The sequence below is a fragment of the Xiphophorus hellerii genome, chromosome 2, assembly GCF_003331165.1.
Source record: "Xiphophorus hellerii strain 12219 chromosome 2, Xiphophorus_hellerii-4.1, whole genome shotgun sequence".
Lineage (NCBI taxonomy): Eukaryota > Metazoa > Chordata > Actinopteri > Cyprinodontiformes > Poeciliidae > Xiphophorus > Xiphophorus hellerii.
The window spans coordinates 22147035-22160120 of record NC_045673.1 but is presented as its reverse complement, the minus strand read 5'-3'; the positions used below and the strand labels follow the sequence as shown (position 1 = coordinate 22160120).

The window sequence follows — 13086 nt, the reverse complement described above, 5'->3', positions numbered from 1 at the left end:
GTTCCCTCCGGTGTCTGTTATTGCCCATATTAGGAGGGGGAGCAACGGTTCAGGCAAGCTCGCGGTAGGGGAAGGAGAACAGAGAGCAAGAGGAAGAGGAGGTCGCAGCTACCGCACTGTGAACATATTTGTTTGTGTTTCCATGAGTTAGAGGGGTAATGCGTTTCTGTAAAGATATTTACAATATTGCCCGTAGAAGTAGAAGTACAGTACATTAATAGTCATGTCAGTACTAGTAGCGGACATGGGCAGTTCTAGCGATAATGGCGCCCTGGGCGAGACCCTCCTTAACTTACAAGGAAGAAAAGCCAACATATTCAACACACAGACCCCGACTTCAGAAAAATTTAGCTGGGGGAGGAGAAATCGGGCTTTTAATTTAATATAAACACATGAACAAACATTTATATAACCTTTGAAATAAAATAGCCAAACTTATTAATGCATAAAACAGTGACATGCAGAAAAGGCTGAGAAATTGTGCTCAGATTCGCATAAACATTAGTTCAGAAGTTGCAGAAATCTAAAATGTTTCCAATTTCTGAACTCTTTTTCTTTAACTGTTAAATCAATCTTTCAACATGTACTGAAAAAATATATGAATTGATATTTATCAATTTTGTGATGTCTGTGATGAACTGGCATCCTGTGTGGTGTACCATGCCTCCTCCTTGATTACCGCTGGGGATAGGCACCATCTGTAGGGAGGTTGTTCTTCAGCAGGGACAAGGGAGTTGATCAAAGTTGTAATAAAACGGCTTCAAGTAAATATTTAATTCCAAAGCTGTCAAACCGTTAAAGATTTGCAGCTGCAGTCACAGCAAAACGTAGTTTTACATTGTATTGGCTAAGTAAATATTTACATTAACATATTAACATTAACATTTAATTTTCCTTTGGGATCAATAAAATATTTTTGAATTTAATTGAGAGCAACAGATGCTTGCCACACGTCAGAGGCTCTTTAAAAGATCTTGGAATAGCCTTTCGAATTTTGTCCTGAACTAAAAGTTGCTAACAAGACACCAGCCTACATGTCACTTGCCAACTTACCTTTTAGCCTACAGCAGTTTGTCTTGCAGTGTTTATTAGTCACGTCATTGGAAGACATCCATATTTCCCCTAAAAATGCAAAATCACTGACAGCAATGAGAAATGAGACCTTTTAAGTCTAGTCTATTAGTGGATGCAGCATGTATGTAAAGTACTGTGTGTATGTGATAGTCTCATAAATGCCATTTATTACAGGCTTCAAGAAAACTTCTACAAATAACTGTGTAACGAAGCAGACAAAGACAGAAATAAGGATGTGATTTATTAAGGTTTTTGTAGAGAGCAAAAAACTGGTTTTCCTACAACAATGTTGGACATATTGTTATAAAACAGTTCTAATGTGTGAATTAAAGCATTTTATGTAAGACTCCTTGAAAATACAGTGAAGGTACTACAAGTATTTTTGAGGATATACTGATATTTTGTAAGTGTCCTCAATAAAAACAATAGCATTCTGAATATGTTTCACATGTACTTTTAGACAGAGATCATAAGATTGGTTTATCTCCAAAAATGCACAATCATTTTCCATATAATTTCAAGGGTAAGCACCTCAGTGTTGAAACATGATCGGCTAGTCACAGCCTGAACTGTTATAAAAAATAAATATGCACTGTCCTTTCAGTCCCCCCCCCAAAATTAAAGGAGAATAAGATTTTTAGGACGATCTTAAGACTGTTTTAAATGTATAGATTTTTCTTCTTGAAGTCAATGACGACAAAGAAGACAAAGAAGAGGTGGGGTGAAATAGTGAGGTAATATTACTTAAGTGGAGCAGAGACAGATGATACAATCATGTGTATCCAACAAAAATGATCCCAAAGTTTTCATTGTCACCTTTGTCACTTGCAAACCCAAGCAGTGTCAGCATTTATACTTTTCTTAATTTACGGCAGTGATCAAAGTGACATTGATCACAAACCTACTGGGCAGCATCAAACAGCTTCTTTCTTCCCTCCATCCCAGACATGGCGTCCACGTTCTTACGCCAGTCAGTGACTTCTTCTTTCTGTGTCATCAAAGCAGAAAATTTGAATCAGTTTATCCTGATTAAACACTTGAGATGATTTTAATGTCAGTGAGATGTGGATGATCGCTTGCTTAATGTTGCAGCGTTACATAACATTTTTTATTCCTCCATGATTAGTATTATATTCTGCATGCATTTGTGTTTTTACTCTGAGTGGCTTAAATGAACATTTGACCTAGCATACAAGTGTACATCCTGCGCTCTTACCTTTTCCTCCTCTTTCTTCACGGTCTTTAGGTTGGCCTTGAAGTCCACTGACTCTTTTACCTTCGCCCCCAGCAAGGCTCCCAGCATGGCTCCTGCAGACACCCTCACCTTCCTCAGGTTCGGTCTCTTCATCTTGCCCTTCAGCTCAAAGACCTTTTGAGACAAGTTCTGTATCTTTGTGGAAAACAAACCACAAACCCCTCTTTACAATTAAACACAAGGTTTCACATTTCCACCGTACGTCGATCGCATGTGTCTCTTATAGATGTATGCTTTTGGAGAAGGAAAGTCGTCTCTAGGAAACGTGTTCAAAATGAATTTGCTGTGGAGCCTTGGTGACACCGTGATGTCCCTGTTTGTTGTGGTTCCGTAATGGCCAGTGTTGGAGATTTTCTTTCTTTTTCTTGTTGCTATTTTCTAATTTCTGAAAGTTAATGAACAAGTTCATGAACAAGATAGTGGGCCTCTTTGTCACATTACATTTCATGTCCCAGGAAATGGATTATTGTGTAAAAATTCAGATTATCTGATAAAATCAAAAATGCATTATCCAAATTAAGAAAATGCTTCAGTTGCATTTATTTTACAATAATTATTTAGAATGTGAGTAAATGTGGCAGGGATAGTTTTATTAATTAACAACAATTATTTTCCTTTTTTTTTCTTTTTCACAAAACGAATAAATAATAATATGTTAGATCTTTTGCTTCTTCAATAGAAGATGAAAATATTTCAAAGCATTTTGCACGTCTTTACCAGAACGCCCAATAAATGTGGATGTTGCTGTACTTACTGGAATCACTCACCTCTTTCTCATTTATTGCCACTTTGCTAGCAATGTCGTAGCGCTCTTCATCGACCTTGTCAATTTTTTGGTGGATCTCTTTGCAAATATTCTGTGGACAGAAACATTTTGTTTAACAGACTCATTAAAGGACTTTAGGCTTAGAGAATATAAGTTAACTAACAACAAAATAGAGATTAAAGATGTGGAAGCTAAAGAGAGTTGATGTGAGCAACTTTCTGGAGCAAAACCTCTTAGCAGCTGCAAAAGATTTGAATTTGTGGCCGAGGTTTACTCGACCATCAGGACGATGACCATTAGTTGACAACTAGAGCTACAATAAAATGACTCAGATCAAAACATCTTTATATGTCAGACTGGCCCAGTCAAAGTCCAGACGTAAGGCCAGCTGTGAATCTATGTCAGATATTTTTTTTACTTCGCCATTATACACTATTTTTATTTTCCGACCTGTCGCATTGCATACTAATGAAATGTATTATAAAATGCAGTTGCAAAGGGACAATATGTAAAAAGGTTAAAGAATGATGAAAACAATTTATGTTCTGACTTCTATTATATGATGAACTGGATCTATTTTAAGGATGTTTATGACATATTTGGGAAGATGTATCAAGTAAACTTAGGTTTAAGGATTTTATTTTATTTTTTTTTAATAAATATTCTTCTCTCCTGGGAGTTTTTAAATGAACATTTTTCAATGATTTGGAGAAGAGCCCATTTTAATCATCTATATAAATAAAAACCCATAACTAATTGCCTTGAGGTTTGATGACCAGGTATTAAATATATAAGACAACAATTGATTTGGAGCAACTGATCTATTAAAAAAATTGGCAAGCTGGAATGCATGCAATTTTTCTTTACATCTTCAACCTTAAAAATCATCATATACTAAATTAAAGGTGATAAGTGTACCTGTAGGTCCTGCATCGAAAGGCCTGACAGTTGGAGGGTTGGGTGTCTTTCGTCAAGGATCCTCTGTTTATCAGCTATTCTGGCTTGCTTTTCATTCTCCAGCATAGTCATTGCCTTCTTTAACAGTTTGGTCTGGAAAAAAAAAAACACACACACACATAGTTTTCTCTGCTTAATGGTTGTGGATACACTTTAGCAAAGTTGGACATTATTTATATAGGGCATACCTTTAAGAACAATCTGCGGGATGCAGAGATTTTTGGCTTAGGTTTCTGTGACAGAATTAAAAAAAAGATTAAGTTTACATTTTTTGAGGTGTGCATCACTTTTTGTGTGCTTCTAAAAATCTCTGTGCAGTGACGGTAGACGCAGCTTTAAAGCACAAAAGCTAAACATAAAACAAACAGTTTTCTTATAGCCAAATGCAGTAGATTGGCATCTATTTGGGTACATGTACTTTCTTAATTCTCACAATGTATTTGTGGAATTAAAGGCCCAAGTTGTTAGGATACATTGGTTTTAGTTGCTGACATGTCTGTAAAAAAAAAAAAAGAAAATCAACATGAACCCATAGAAACCATTTAAACTCACCGAAGGGCTGTTGAGGGGAAAATTTGTGTCCATAGTGCAAAGAAGAAAAATGGATTAATTGTTGTCAATTAGTGGTGAAGAATAGGATTTCTGGGGTTGAACTTACTTTCCAGACATGATAGAAGTTCCTAGTTCCTCCTTGTTAGGTCTGTGAATGTCAGACAGATGGGGTAAAAAGCATTGGTAATTTTCTCCATATCGACTATAAACACTGGAAATTAGAAATGAAGATCGCTTAAAACTGCAACTAAAATGCAAATAATGAAAAATAAGAAAACATAAACTTTAATCTTCAAACTTTTCAGGGTAGAAATAGAGACTATTTCTGCTACAACTACTTTAAAATGTGTCTTTTGTCCGATACACAAAACAATATTTTCTTTAATGAAAAGATTTTCTTACCTTTAAAAGTGAGGTTTCAATGCTCAAGAGTCCCCTGGTGTGTGACTCAAGGGGATGAAAGAGGGCAGATATATAGATTTCAGGGCTCATGTGAGTGGCTCACTGAAATAGATTCTCCATTCTTAGACTCCATCTCTCGTACTTCACATGTATGAGGTGTGAAGTTCTTAGAGGTTCTGAGGAGGGTTCACCTGTGATGCTTTCTCAGTTTGTCTCAAGAGGAGCAGGTCACATCTGATGGTTCAGTTTACAGGCACGCAAAAAAAAGAAAATCAAAGTACATCCTCTTTAACTTCCTGGGGTTTATGAATTATCTAGAAATTAAAGGTTTCTTTTTTTTATTTAAAGAATTTCCCCAATTTTTTCCATTTTGGAATCTGTGTTCCCTATACAGGAGAAATATTTTCTATATATTTGTTTTTTAAATTTTATTCAACGCGTTTATTTATTTTTTATTTATGGCTTTATTATGGCTTACCTTATGGAAAAGTTTAGGAAGTATATAAGAGCAGAAAACTTGCAGATAAAAGGGAAAGTTGAGGGAACGAAGAAGGCCATAATACTTATAATGAACATGACATTATATATCAATCTTATTATTAATCTATTTAGCAAGTGTCACTTTTCCCAACTGAATAATGGGATTTTTAGTTGTATTTTAATTTATTTTTATGCATCTGTAAGGCAAACTTAAGTTGTGTGATATGTATGGTTAGATTAAAATAATTTTCAAACACCAAATCATTTTTAAATTAATAGCCCAGAAGTGACAAAGCGTATAATTTATCTATTTATTTACTTTTTTTTATCATGATAGGTCAAAATAAACTTATTAAGTATGCTTTCAAGGAGGATTTCTAAATATAAATAGAAAATAACACATAATCCCCCTTTTTTTGTGGAGGATAGAAATAGACAGAAACTAACAGTAATATCATTTTTTGAATTTTAAAAGCATTTTTATTGGCCAATGCTACTTCTATGGCTGTACCACATCAAATCAGTTTGTTACAACTGAGGACTGTTTCTAAATAGCAAACAATATTGTTTAAAATCACCAAACTTTTCTGAACGTCCAAAGTTTCTTGAGGTGCTTAAAAGTTAAAGAGCTCTGCTGCCATCTGCTGGAACAAAGAGCACAATTCTGCTGCATTGTTGATGCGGCAATAGTTTCCCTAAACCTTGAGTCTTCCTGAAGTGTCTCTTTGCATTCAGCAATACAATGTGGGGACAATATTACGTCATAATAGCGCCTATTACAGAATTTGGAAATATTGTAAAACAGAAAAGCTAGTGTTTTTGTCTTCAGTTGCCAGAAGCGTCAAAGAGCTTCTTCCTGCCCTCCATCCCAGACATGGCCTCCACATTCTTACGCCAGTCAGTAACCTCCTCTTTCTGATAGAGAACAAAACAAATGGGACAAAAACATTTAAAAAGACAGAAAACAATATTCAGGTGGATAAAAACCAGATTCACCTTTTCTTCTTCCTTCTTGACAGTTTTGAGGTTTGCCTTGAAGTCAAACGACTCCTTGTGTTTGGAGCCCAGCAGAACGCTCAGCATCGCTTCAGCTGAGATCTTCACTCTCCGCAGGTGAGGCTTCTTGAACTTGCTCTGCATCTCAGTAATCTTCAGTTTCATGTTTTCAATCTGCCCAACGGAGCACATGATTATGTCATTCTACCTCATCATTACTCAAGATAATGTCATTTGCATCTGTCATACGTATATTACTCAGTGGTATTTAAGATTCACATAATGTACAATCAATCTGTGAGATGTCGTCATACCACCGTGGTGCGGCTGCAGGATGTTTCCAGTTGAGCTATGCAGTTCTAATGGGATGGACTTCAGTTATTGACTTTATTTTTAATTTTTTACTTTTTTGCTTCCATCATGTAATGTCTGATTTGTGAACATGCTTGTGTGGTTTTCAGCTGCTTTCAAAAATGTAGGATGTAGAGACATCTTGTGGTATAAATCTCAAATTGCAACCAAGTTGGCATAAATGGAGAAAAAAAAAAGGCCGCCATTTTATTTAGCCACTGTAAATTGTGTTTCGGAATAGTTTATGGCATTATTTAAAAGCATGTGCAAAAATACTAGTGTGTCTTTAAGGGCTCTAATGAACATGGATTTTTGCCTTCACAAAGTTTCATTTCAAGCTTTGCTTTAGTGTGTTATCGGGCTAAAAGTAATTATTTTAGTGGTATTTTGGAGGCTAATGCTTAATTCAATGCTTAAAATACATGGACAAGTGAACAGACCTTCATCTTGCATTGCTGTTCTGTCTTAATGATCTCACCTCCACATCGTTTTTGGAAACTTTCAGGTCAACATCGTAGCGCTCCTCGTCTACAATATCAATCTTGCGGTGCAATTCTTTGCACAGATCCTATAATAAAAAGAAAATAACATTGTGAGTAACTTGCTGAAGGGAGACTGGTATTAATCAGAAAGTAAACGTTTTGGTGATTAAAAAGAAATACCTGCAGTTCCTGTAAAGACAGACCAGAAAGATTCAGCGGAGGAAGTCTCTCTGCTAGCAAGGCTTCTTTCTCCTTCATCTTCTGATTTTTTTCCTCCTCCAGCATTTGAGTAGCAACTGCCAAGAGTTTGATCTAAGAGTGAAAATCCATAAAAATGCAGCATTTATCCTCTTTTTTCCCAGTTTTTTTTTTTTTACTTGTAAGTATACGCAATACTTATGACAAATGCAAAAGAGCATAGCTTTCATTTTTAAAAATCTGCTTGCAATGTACGCCTTTAAGAATAAGTGTGTCTCAAGGCAATCATAAACCTATTATTTCTCATACTGCAGTCTGTACACTGCAGCGTGCAGACTGCACTGTAGAGAAGTTAACAACATTGTTGTTAACGTCAATGAAAATGAAATAAGCTTAGAGGATAAAATCAACTAAATAAATAGCCAAACATTAAAAATAATAATAATAACACAGACAAAATAAATCTCTTACTTTTAACCCCAGCTTTCTGGAGGAGGAGATCTTAGATTTTTTCTGTAATTCACACATAAATAATATTTATTTCCACCTTCTGTCTTGCACAAAACATAAGTAAAATGTATATTGCTGATACTTACCGGTCTTTGGGGACATTCATAAGAGAAATGAAGCATATTATTATTTTATAATTTTATATCTCATATCTCAGTGCAATAACCAGTGGAAAAACACACGAGAGGTGATAGCACTTACCCGTCCGACATGGCTGACTTAAACCACCGCTCTAGAATGGGGAAAATGAATCCATTAAAATAAATCTGTTGTTAAACACATTGCTGCTTCACTGCCTTTTAGTACATTCTGCACGCTTTATATCAATTAATTGTTGCAAGCTAAATGCAAGTCTAAAAACTCCTGCAAATTACAAATGTATTTGATCGCTAAAGCTAAATAGTTTTGAATTGTAAGTCTTTAAAACGTTTGGAAAGGTTTAAGGCGAATGTGCTTTGAAGAGTCAAAGCAGTGCAAGTGTTAATATATCTGATGAGAGGTTCACCACGGGTGACAAAGCAGTTCAGTGACCAGATAATCCGCAGGCATGTGAGAAGACTCTGTTCAGCCAGCTGCTAATGTTAAACAATAACTCTGCTGCCCGCTAAAATGGCCTGAGAGAACAAGATGCTACTCTGACGTAAAGAACTGTGATAGTCGCTGTTAGATACTATGAAATAAAGAGAAGTATACTCACACTGAGTCAAACAATGAAAGTACAGGTACCAATAGGAGCAAGCAACACAATGCCTAGCGATCCAACCTCAAGGAGCTCCTTGTACTTTCTGAAAAAAACAACAACAACACATGTCTCAAATTTATAGTGTCTCCTCCAAAGTAGCATGACTCACTAAAATAGAGTCGCCTCTGTTTTACTACCTCTGTCCGTCCACCAACAGTGACATTTGCAGGGGTTCACAACAATATTTGAGCTGCGTAGGGGGCGTCATGAAGCCCGCTCCTTGGGTTCAGATATTTGGGTATGTTTAAACATGATTTCTGCGACACCTATTAGTGGAAATGGCAGCGTGTCCTTAGAGAGGGTCAAGGTCGGAGTCGTGACAGAGCGGGGCCAGCTGGAAAAGTTTAGATGAAGATGTCAGGGAGTCGAGCGGAAGGGAAGAAGTTAGAGTTACCTCCTTCATTTGGGCAGTGTTCTTATTTATAGGAAAACTGCATGGTTCAAGAGGTCCAGAAGTAACATAGACTATCCCAGATGGTCTATTTAGTCGTCTGATATTAATATCAACTAAATCTGGTGTTTCGTTCCCAAATATTTCAAATTGACTCAAAATGATTCATGTTTTTTCCTTAAAATGTCTTTTTCCTTTCTCTAGCCGTGCAAAGTAAAACAGATATTTATTTATAGATTACGTGCATTTTCCATTAGCAAATTTTGTCACAATGTTTGTTTATATTTGCAGCTGCATATTATGGCAGTAGTCTCATGACACTTTGCACAGACTGCATTGAGGAAAGACAAAAGCCAAAGGTTAACTCGGTTTTATTTTGGCCTGCAGAGGAACAAGGACAGGTGGTCTGTGGAGCTTGATGGTTTATAAACTGAGCCAATGTGATTTCAGCTTGGCTCTGGATTCACACTGCAACCCTTTACACACACCAAAGAATACACACGTTTACATAACTAAGAACATTTAAGAATTTAGAATAAGAATTTAACAATAAATATAAGTCACCTTATATTTATAAAAAGTCATATATTGTTGTTATAAGTACCATAAATATAAGGTGACTTATAAATCACCTTATTTATTAAGGTGATTTAATAAATATATATTTATCATATATTTGTATATATACACACATGTATATTTGTACACACATATATACACATATATGTATATAAGTACATACACACACACACACACACATATATATATATATATATATATATATATACACACACACACAGATCCTTGCATGTAGAAAGACTCTTCTCTTCTTGCCTCTGTGGTCTTTTGCTGCAGTGATGTTTAGGATTTAGATATTTGCAGGTGAGTGTTGTTTCTTCTTTTAGCCAAGAACATTAAGTTCTTGGTTCATGTGGCCACGTTGTTATTGTCAGCCTCATAAAATAGGCATAAAAAAGAGAACTACAGCATCAGCTTTAAGTTTTCACCAGAACATTTTATTAACTTTCTTATTCTCAGGCATTTTAAGGTCAAGAAACATTTGTTTTAGGGTGGACATACAAGCAGTTCAAATGTTTTACAAGAGCAAAAACCACAAAACAAAACAGTTCAATTAACCCTAATGCAAAAAAAACAAAAAAACGGATTGATGCAATTATTTTTCTTGAATAATCTAAGTAACTTTGAATATTGCATGTAAAGTCTGCAGATACAGTCATGCATGCTGAATCCTGTCTCGTGTGTTTGCTAATTCTATGGAAGAACAATCCCTTCAAGGTCTTCTATAACTTCTTACCCTGTAAAACTGCATTTATCATCAAAATGTCCACAAAGACAAATCTAGGGGTTGGCATCGAAAAGCTTCTTCCTGCCCTCCATTCCGGACATGGCTTCCACGTTCTTCCTCCAGTCTGTCACTTCCTCCTTCTGATTAGGCAAAGAACATAAAAAAATGTCTCAGCAGTTTTGAGAAATACTACACACTATACATATATTAGTATGGACAAAATAATGGATGTAAAACATTGTAGAATGATTTTTGCAAATGAGTAAAAAGCAAGCAATAAAACAGGACATCTCCATTATTATTGCTAGCCACAATTGTGACAAATGGGGAAAACTATTTGAATTCTTGCTAAGTGCAGTTAAATTACTTTCTTTTCCAAAGGTTGAAAGTATAATTAGAATTTGACATGTGAATATTTCTGAGTAATGAACTGATTCAGTGATAGGGTCTTAACAGTTCTCTCACATAACTGAAGATACTGTAGCTGTTAAGATACGGTCATTTACCTTTTCCTCCTCTTTCTTCACAGTCTTGAGGTTGACTTTAAAGTCCACACTCTCTTTAACCTTTGAACCCAGCAGAGCTCCCAGCATGGCGTCAGCAGAGATCTTTACTCTCTTCAGAGCAGGTCGCTTCATCTTACCCTTCAGCTCAAAGACCTTCCGATTGAGATCCTCAATCTGTGGATTCAAATGTAAAAATTCAAGTACAAAGAGCACGTTTAGTTCAATCTGCTGATGTTTTTACTGACTCTGTTGATCGGACAAACAGTAGTTCAAGTAAAAGAAGTTTGCAGATCTATTCATTCATCATTGATGTGAAAAAACAAATACTAAACAGAATTTATTGACACATAAACTAGACGAAATGAAGGAATGAATCCAGACCTCCTTGATGTTTTTGGCCACCTTAGCTTCGACGTCGTACCGTTCTTCATCTGCCACATCTATCTTGCGGTGCAGCTCTTTGCACAAAGTCTGGAAACAAACAGAGATCAGCAACTTTTCCTCAAAGTTCCTGTGTTTATTATTCAGTATAATTAATTGCATTTAGCATGACGCTGCAGGGAACTGGCTATCACAAACCTTTTTTTAGATCATTTCTAATGTTATGATTACAGTTAGAGCTAGTGTCGAATATAACCTACGCCACAGTGATTTAACTGTTTGCAAAACACCTAAATGAATCTTCCTCCAATGCGCTCACCTGGAGGTCCTGAACAGACAAACCAGACAGCTGGAGAGGAGGAACTTTCTCTGTGAGAGTAACTTCTTTCTGCTGAATCCTCTCCTCCTTGGTCTTCTCCAACATCACAGCTGCTGTTTTCAGCAGCTTGGTCTGTCAGGCAAAAAAATAAATAAATAAATAAAATAGATCAAAGAATTTTCCATTTGGATAAAAAAAAAAAATACAGACACTTCATAAAAGGAGACACTACCTTAAGATGTAGCCTTCGAGATGCAGAGATCTTTGATTTTCTCTTAAAGACAAAAACGAAAAAAGTCATTTTATTCTTATTTTGGTTTAATTTGAGCTGCAACAAATATCTTAATTTCTTACCGGTCTGTGTTGGACATTATGATGTGAGAAAAAAAAGGAAGGAAGGAAAAAGGTAGTGAGGACAATTTCTATAATTTTTTTGTATAATAAATATTCTTTCACAGATATTAGAAAGCATTATCACTTACGCTTCAGACATGTCTTTTGCTCCTATGGAAAGATTAGACTTTTATTATTATCATCAGTTCAGGTGATAGTTACTTCATTTGCCTTGATGGTTATCGCAGTATAAAATCAGTCTATTTGCATGTCGATTTGATCAAATAAAATGTATTTTGAAGTTTTTCTGCAGTTATTTTATCGACATTAGTTTTGTCATGCAGACCTTGGAACTCCGTCATTAACTAACTCTGAGCCTTTAAATTAGTAACACTTCATGCTCAAGTGCTGTGAATACTTGGAATGATTTTCCTTTTTGAATCCCATCTGGGCTCTGTCCAAGTGGAGAGCAGCTATCTCAAAATCACATTCAGATTTAGTTTGTGTAAACTAAATGTATAGCACAAGTTAGGATTTTTTTTTTTTTCTTTAATTTGCAATCTCGGCTATTACTTGGATAAAAAGTCACAATACTGTCTAAAATATTTAAATTTGGTTTAAAAATATGTATATTTGCAGCACTTTAATGTATAAACAGTAAACAAAATTTTAGCTTCCTGCTAAATATGCCAATGTAATCTAAACTCAAACTTTTGGTTTGTTTTTTTAAACCATACTGCAGTAGGTGAAATTGATCTGAAAATGATTGCATCTATGCCACATCATCATTAAACAAACAAAGAGATTAACGTACCTTATATTTAATCTCTGCGGAAAACAAGTTGATATGATATGACTCTGACTTTAAATAACAAGAACTAAGCTCAAGTCTCAAATTTAATAGCTCCTATTGCCTTCTGTGAGTGGCCAACTAAAATAGCGTCTTCTGTCCTGACAGTCGACAAACTGTATATCACTTCTCTCCCATCGCCCTATGCCAGGTGTGTGGCTGTACTGTAGGGCACAATAGTCTCAACATGATATAAATACATATATATATATACATATATATCAAACTTTTTCCC

General features: G+C 35.6%; 3 protein-coding genes across 4 annotated transcripts; all 3 read right to left on the bottom strand.

The window, feature by feature from the left end:
* Positions 1 to 1295: 1295 nt before the first annotated feature.
* Positions 1296 to 5394, bottom strand: LOC116708878 (troponin I, slow skeletal muscle-like). Its single transcript, XM_032546992.1, has 8 exons — positions 5007 to 5394; positions 4711 to 4752; positions 4605 to 4611; positions 4241 to 4285; positions 4014 to 4145; positions 3097 to 3186; positions 2291 to 2464; positions 1296 to 2062 (listed from the first exon to the last, which is right to left on the bottom strand). Exons 2-8 carry the CDS (start codon positions 4719 to 4721, stop codon positions 1976 to 1978), a joined length of 546 nt encoding a protein of 181 aa, XP_032402883.1. The 5' UTR covers positions 4722 to 4752; positions 5007 to 5394; the 3' UTR covers positions 1296 to 1975.
* A 544-nt stretch (positions 5395 to 5938) lies between these two features.
* On the bottom strand, positions 5939 to 9031 carry LOC116708885 (troponin I, slow skeletal muscle-like). 2 transcript variants are annotated; one of them, XM_032547015.1, is made up of 9 exons: positions 8903 to 9031; positions 8721 to 8808; positions 8225 to 8255; positions 8110 to 8113; positions 7985 to 8026; positions 7496 to 7627; positions 7312 to 7401; positions 6483 to 6656; positions 5939 to 6401 (listed from the first exon to the last, which is right to left on the bottom strand). In XM_032547015.1, exons 3-9 carry the CDS (start codon positions 8233 to 8235, stop codon positions 6312 to 6314), a joined length of 543 nt encoding a protein of 180 aa, XP_032402906.1. In that variant the 5' UTR covers positions 8236 to 8255; positions 8721 to 8808; positions 8903 to 9031; the 3' UTR covers positions 5939 to 6311. The 2 variants fall into 2 exon arrangements, with proteins under 2 accessions (XP_032402906.1, XP_032402896.1); XM_032547005.1 differs by having other exon boundaries at positions 8721 to 8916.
* Positions 9032 to 10150: 1119 nt separating this feature from the next.
* LOC116736029 (troponin I, slow skeletal muscle-like) lies at positions 10151 to 12949 on the bottom strand. The gene is made up of 8 exons (XM_032588245.1): positions 12816 to 12949; positions 12151 to 12172; positions 12023 to 12026; positions 11901 to 11942; positions 11669 to 11800; positions 11350 to 11439; positions 10969 to 11142; positions 10151 to 10602 (listed from the first exon to the last, which is right to left on the bottom strand). The coding sequence occupies exons 2-8, from the start codon at positions 12159 to 12161 to the stop codon at positions 10516 to 10518; spliced, it is 540 nt and encodes a 179-aa protein (XP_032444136.1). The 5' UTR covers positions 12162 to 12172; positions 12816 to 12949; the 3' UTR covers positions 10151 to 10515.
* Positions 12950 to 13086: the final 137 nt, after the last annotated feature.

Coding starts and splice junctions, on each gene's coding strand:
- LOC116736029 (XM_032588245.1), bottom strand. Junction 11,801..11,900: donor CTCGAAGGCTACATCTTAAG/GTAGTGTCTCCT, acceptor TTTGCCTGACAG/ACCAAGCTGCTGAAAACAGC. Junction 11,143..11,349: donor TGGCCAAAAACATCAAGGAG/GTCTGGATTCAT, acceptor TTGAATCCACAG/ATTGAGGATCTCAATCGGAA.
- LOC116708885 (XM_032547015.1), bottom strand. Junction 7,628..7,984: donor CCAGAAAGCTGGGGTTAAAA/GTAAGAGATTTA, acceptor TTTCACTCTTAG/ATCAAACTCTTGGCAGTTGC. Junction 6,402..6,482: donor TCAAGAAGGAAGAAGAAAAG/GTGAATCTGGTT, acceptor GTTCTCTATCAG/AAAGAGGAGGTTACTGACTG.
- LOC116708878 (XM_032546992.1), bottom strand. Junction 3,187..4,013: donor TTTCGATGCAGGACCTACAG/GTACACTTATCA, acceptor TTCTGTCCACAG/AATATTTGCAAAGAGATCCA. Junction 2,465..3,096: donor TGGCAATAAATGAGAAAGAG/GTGAGTGATTCC, acceptor TTTTCCACAAAG/ATACAGAACTTGTCTCAAAA.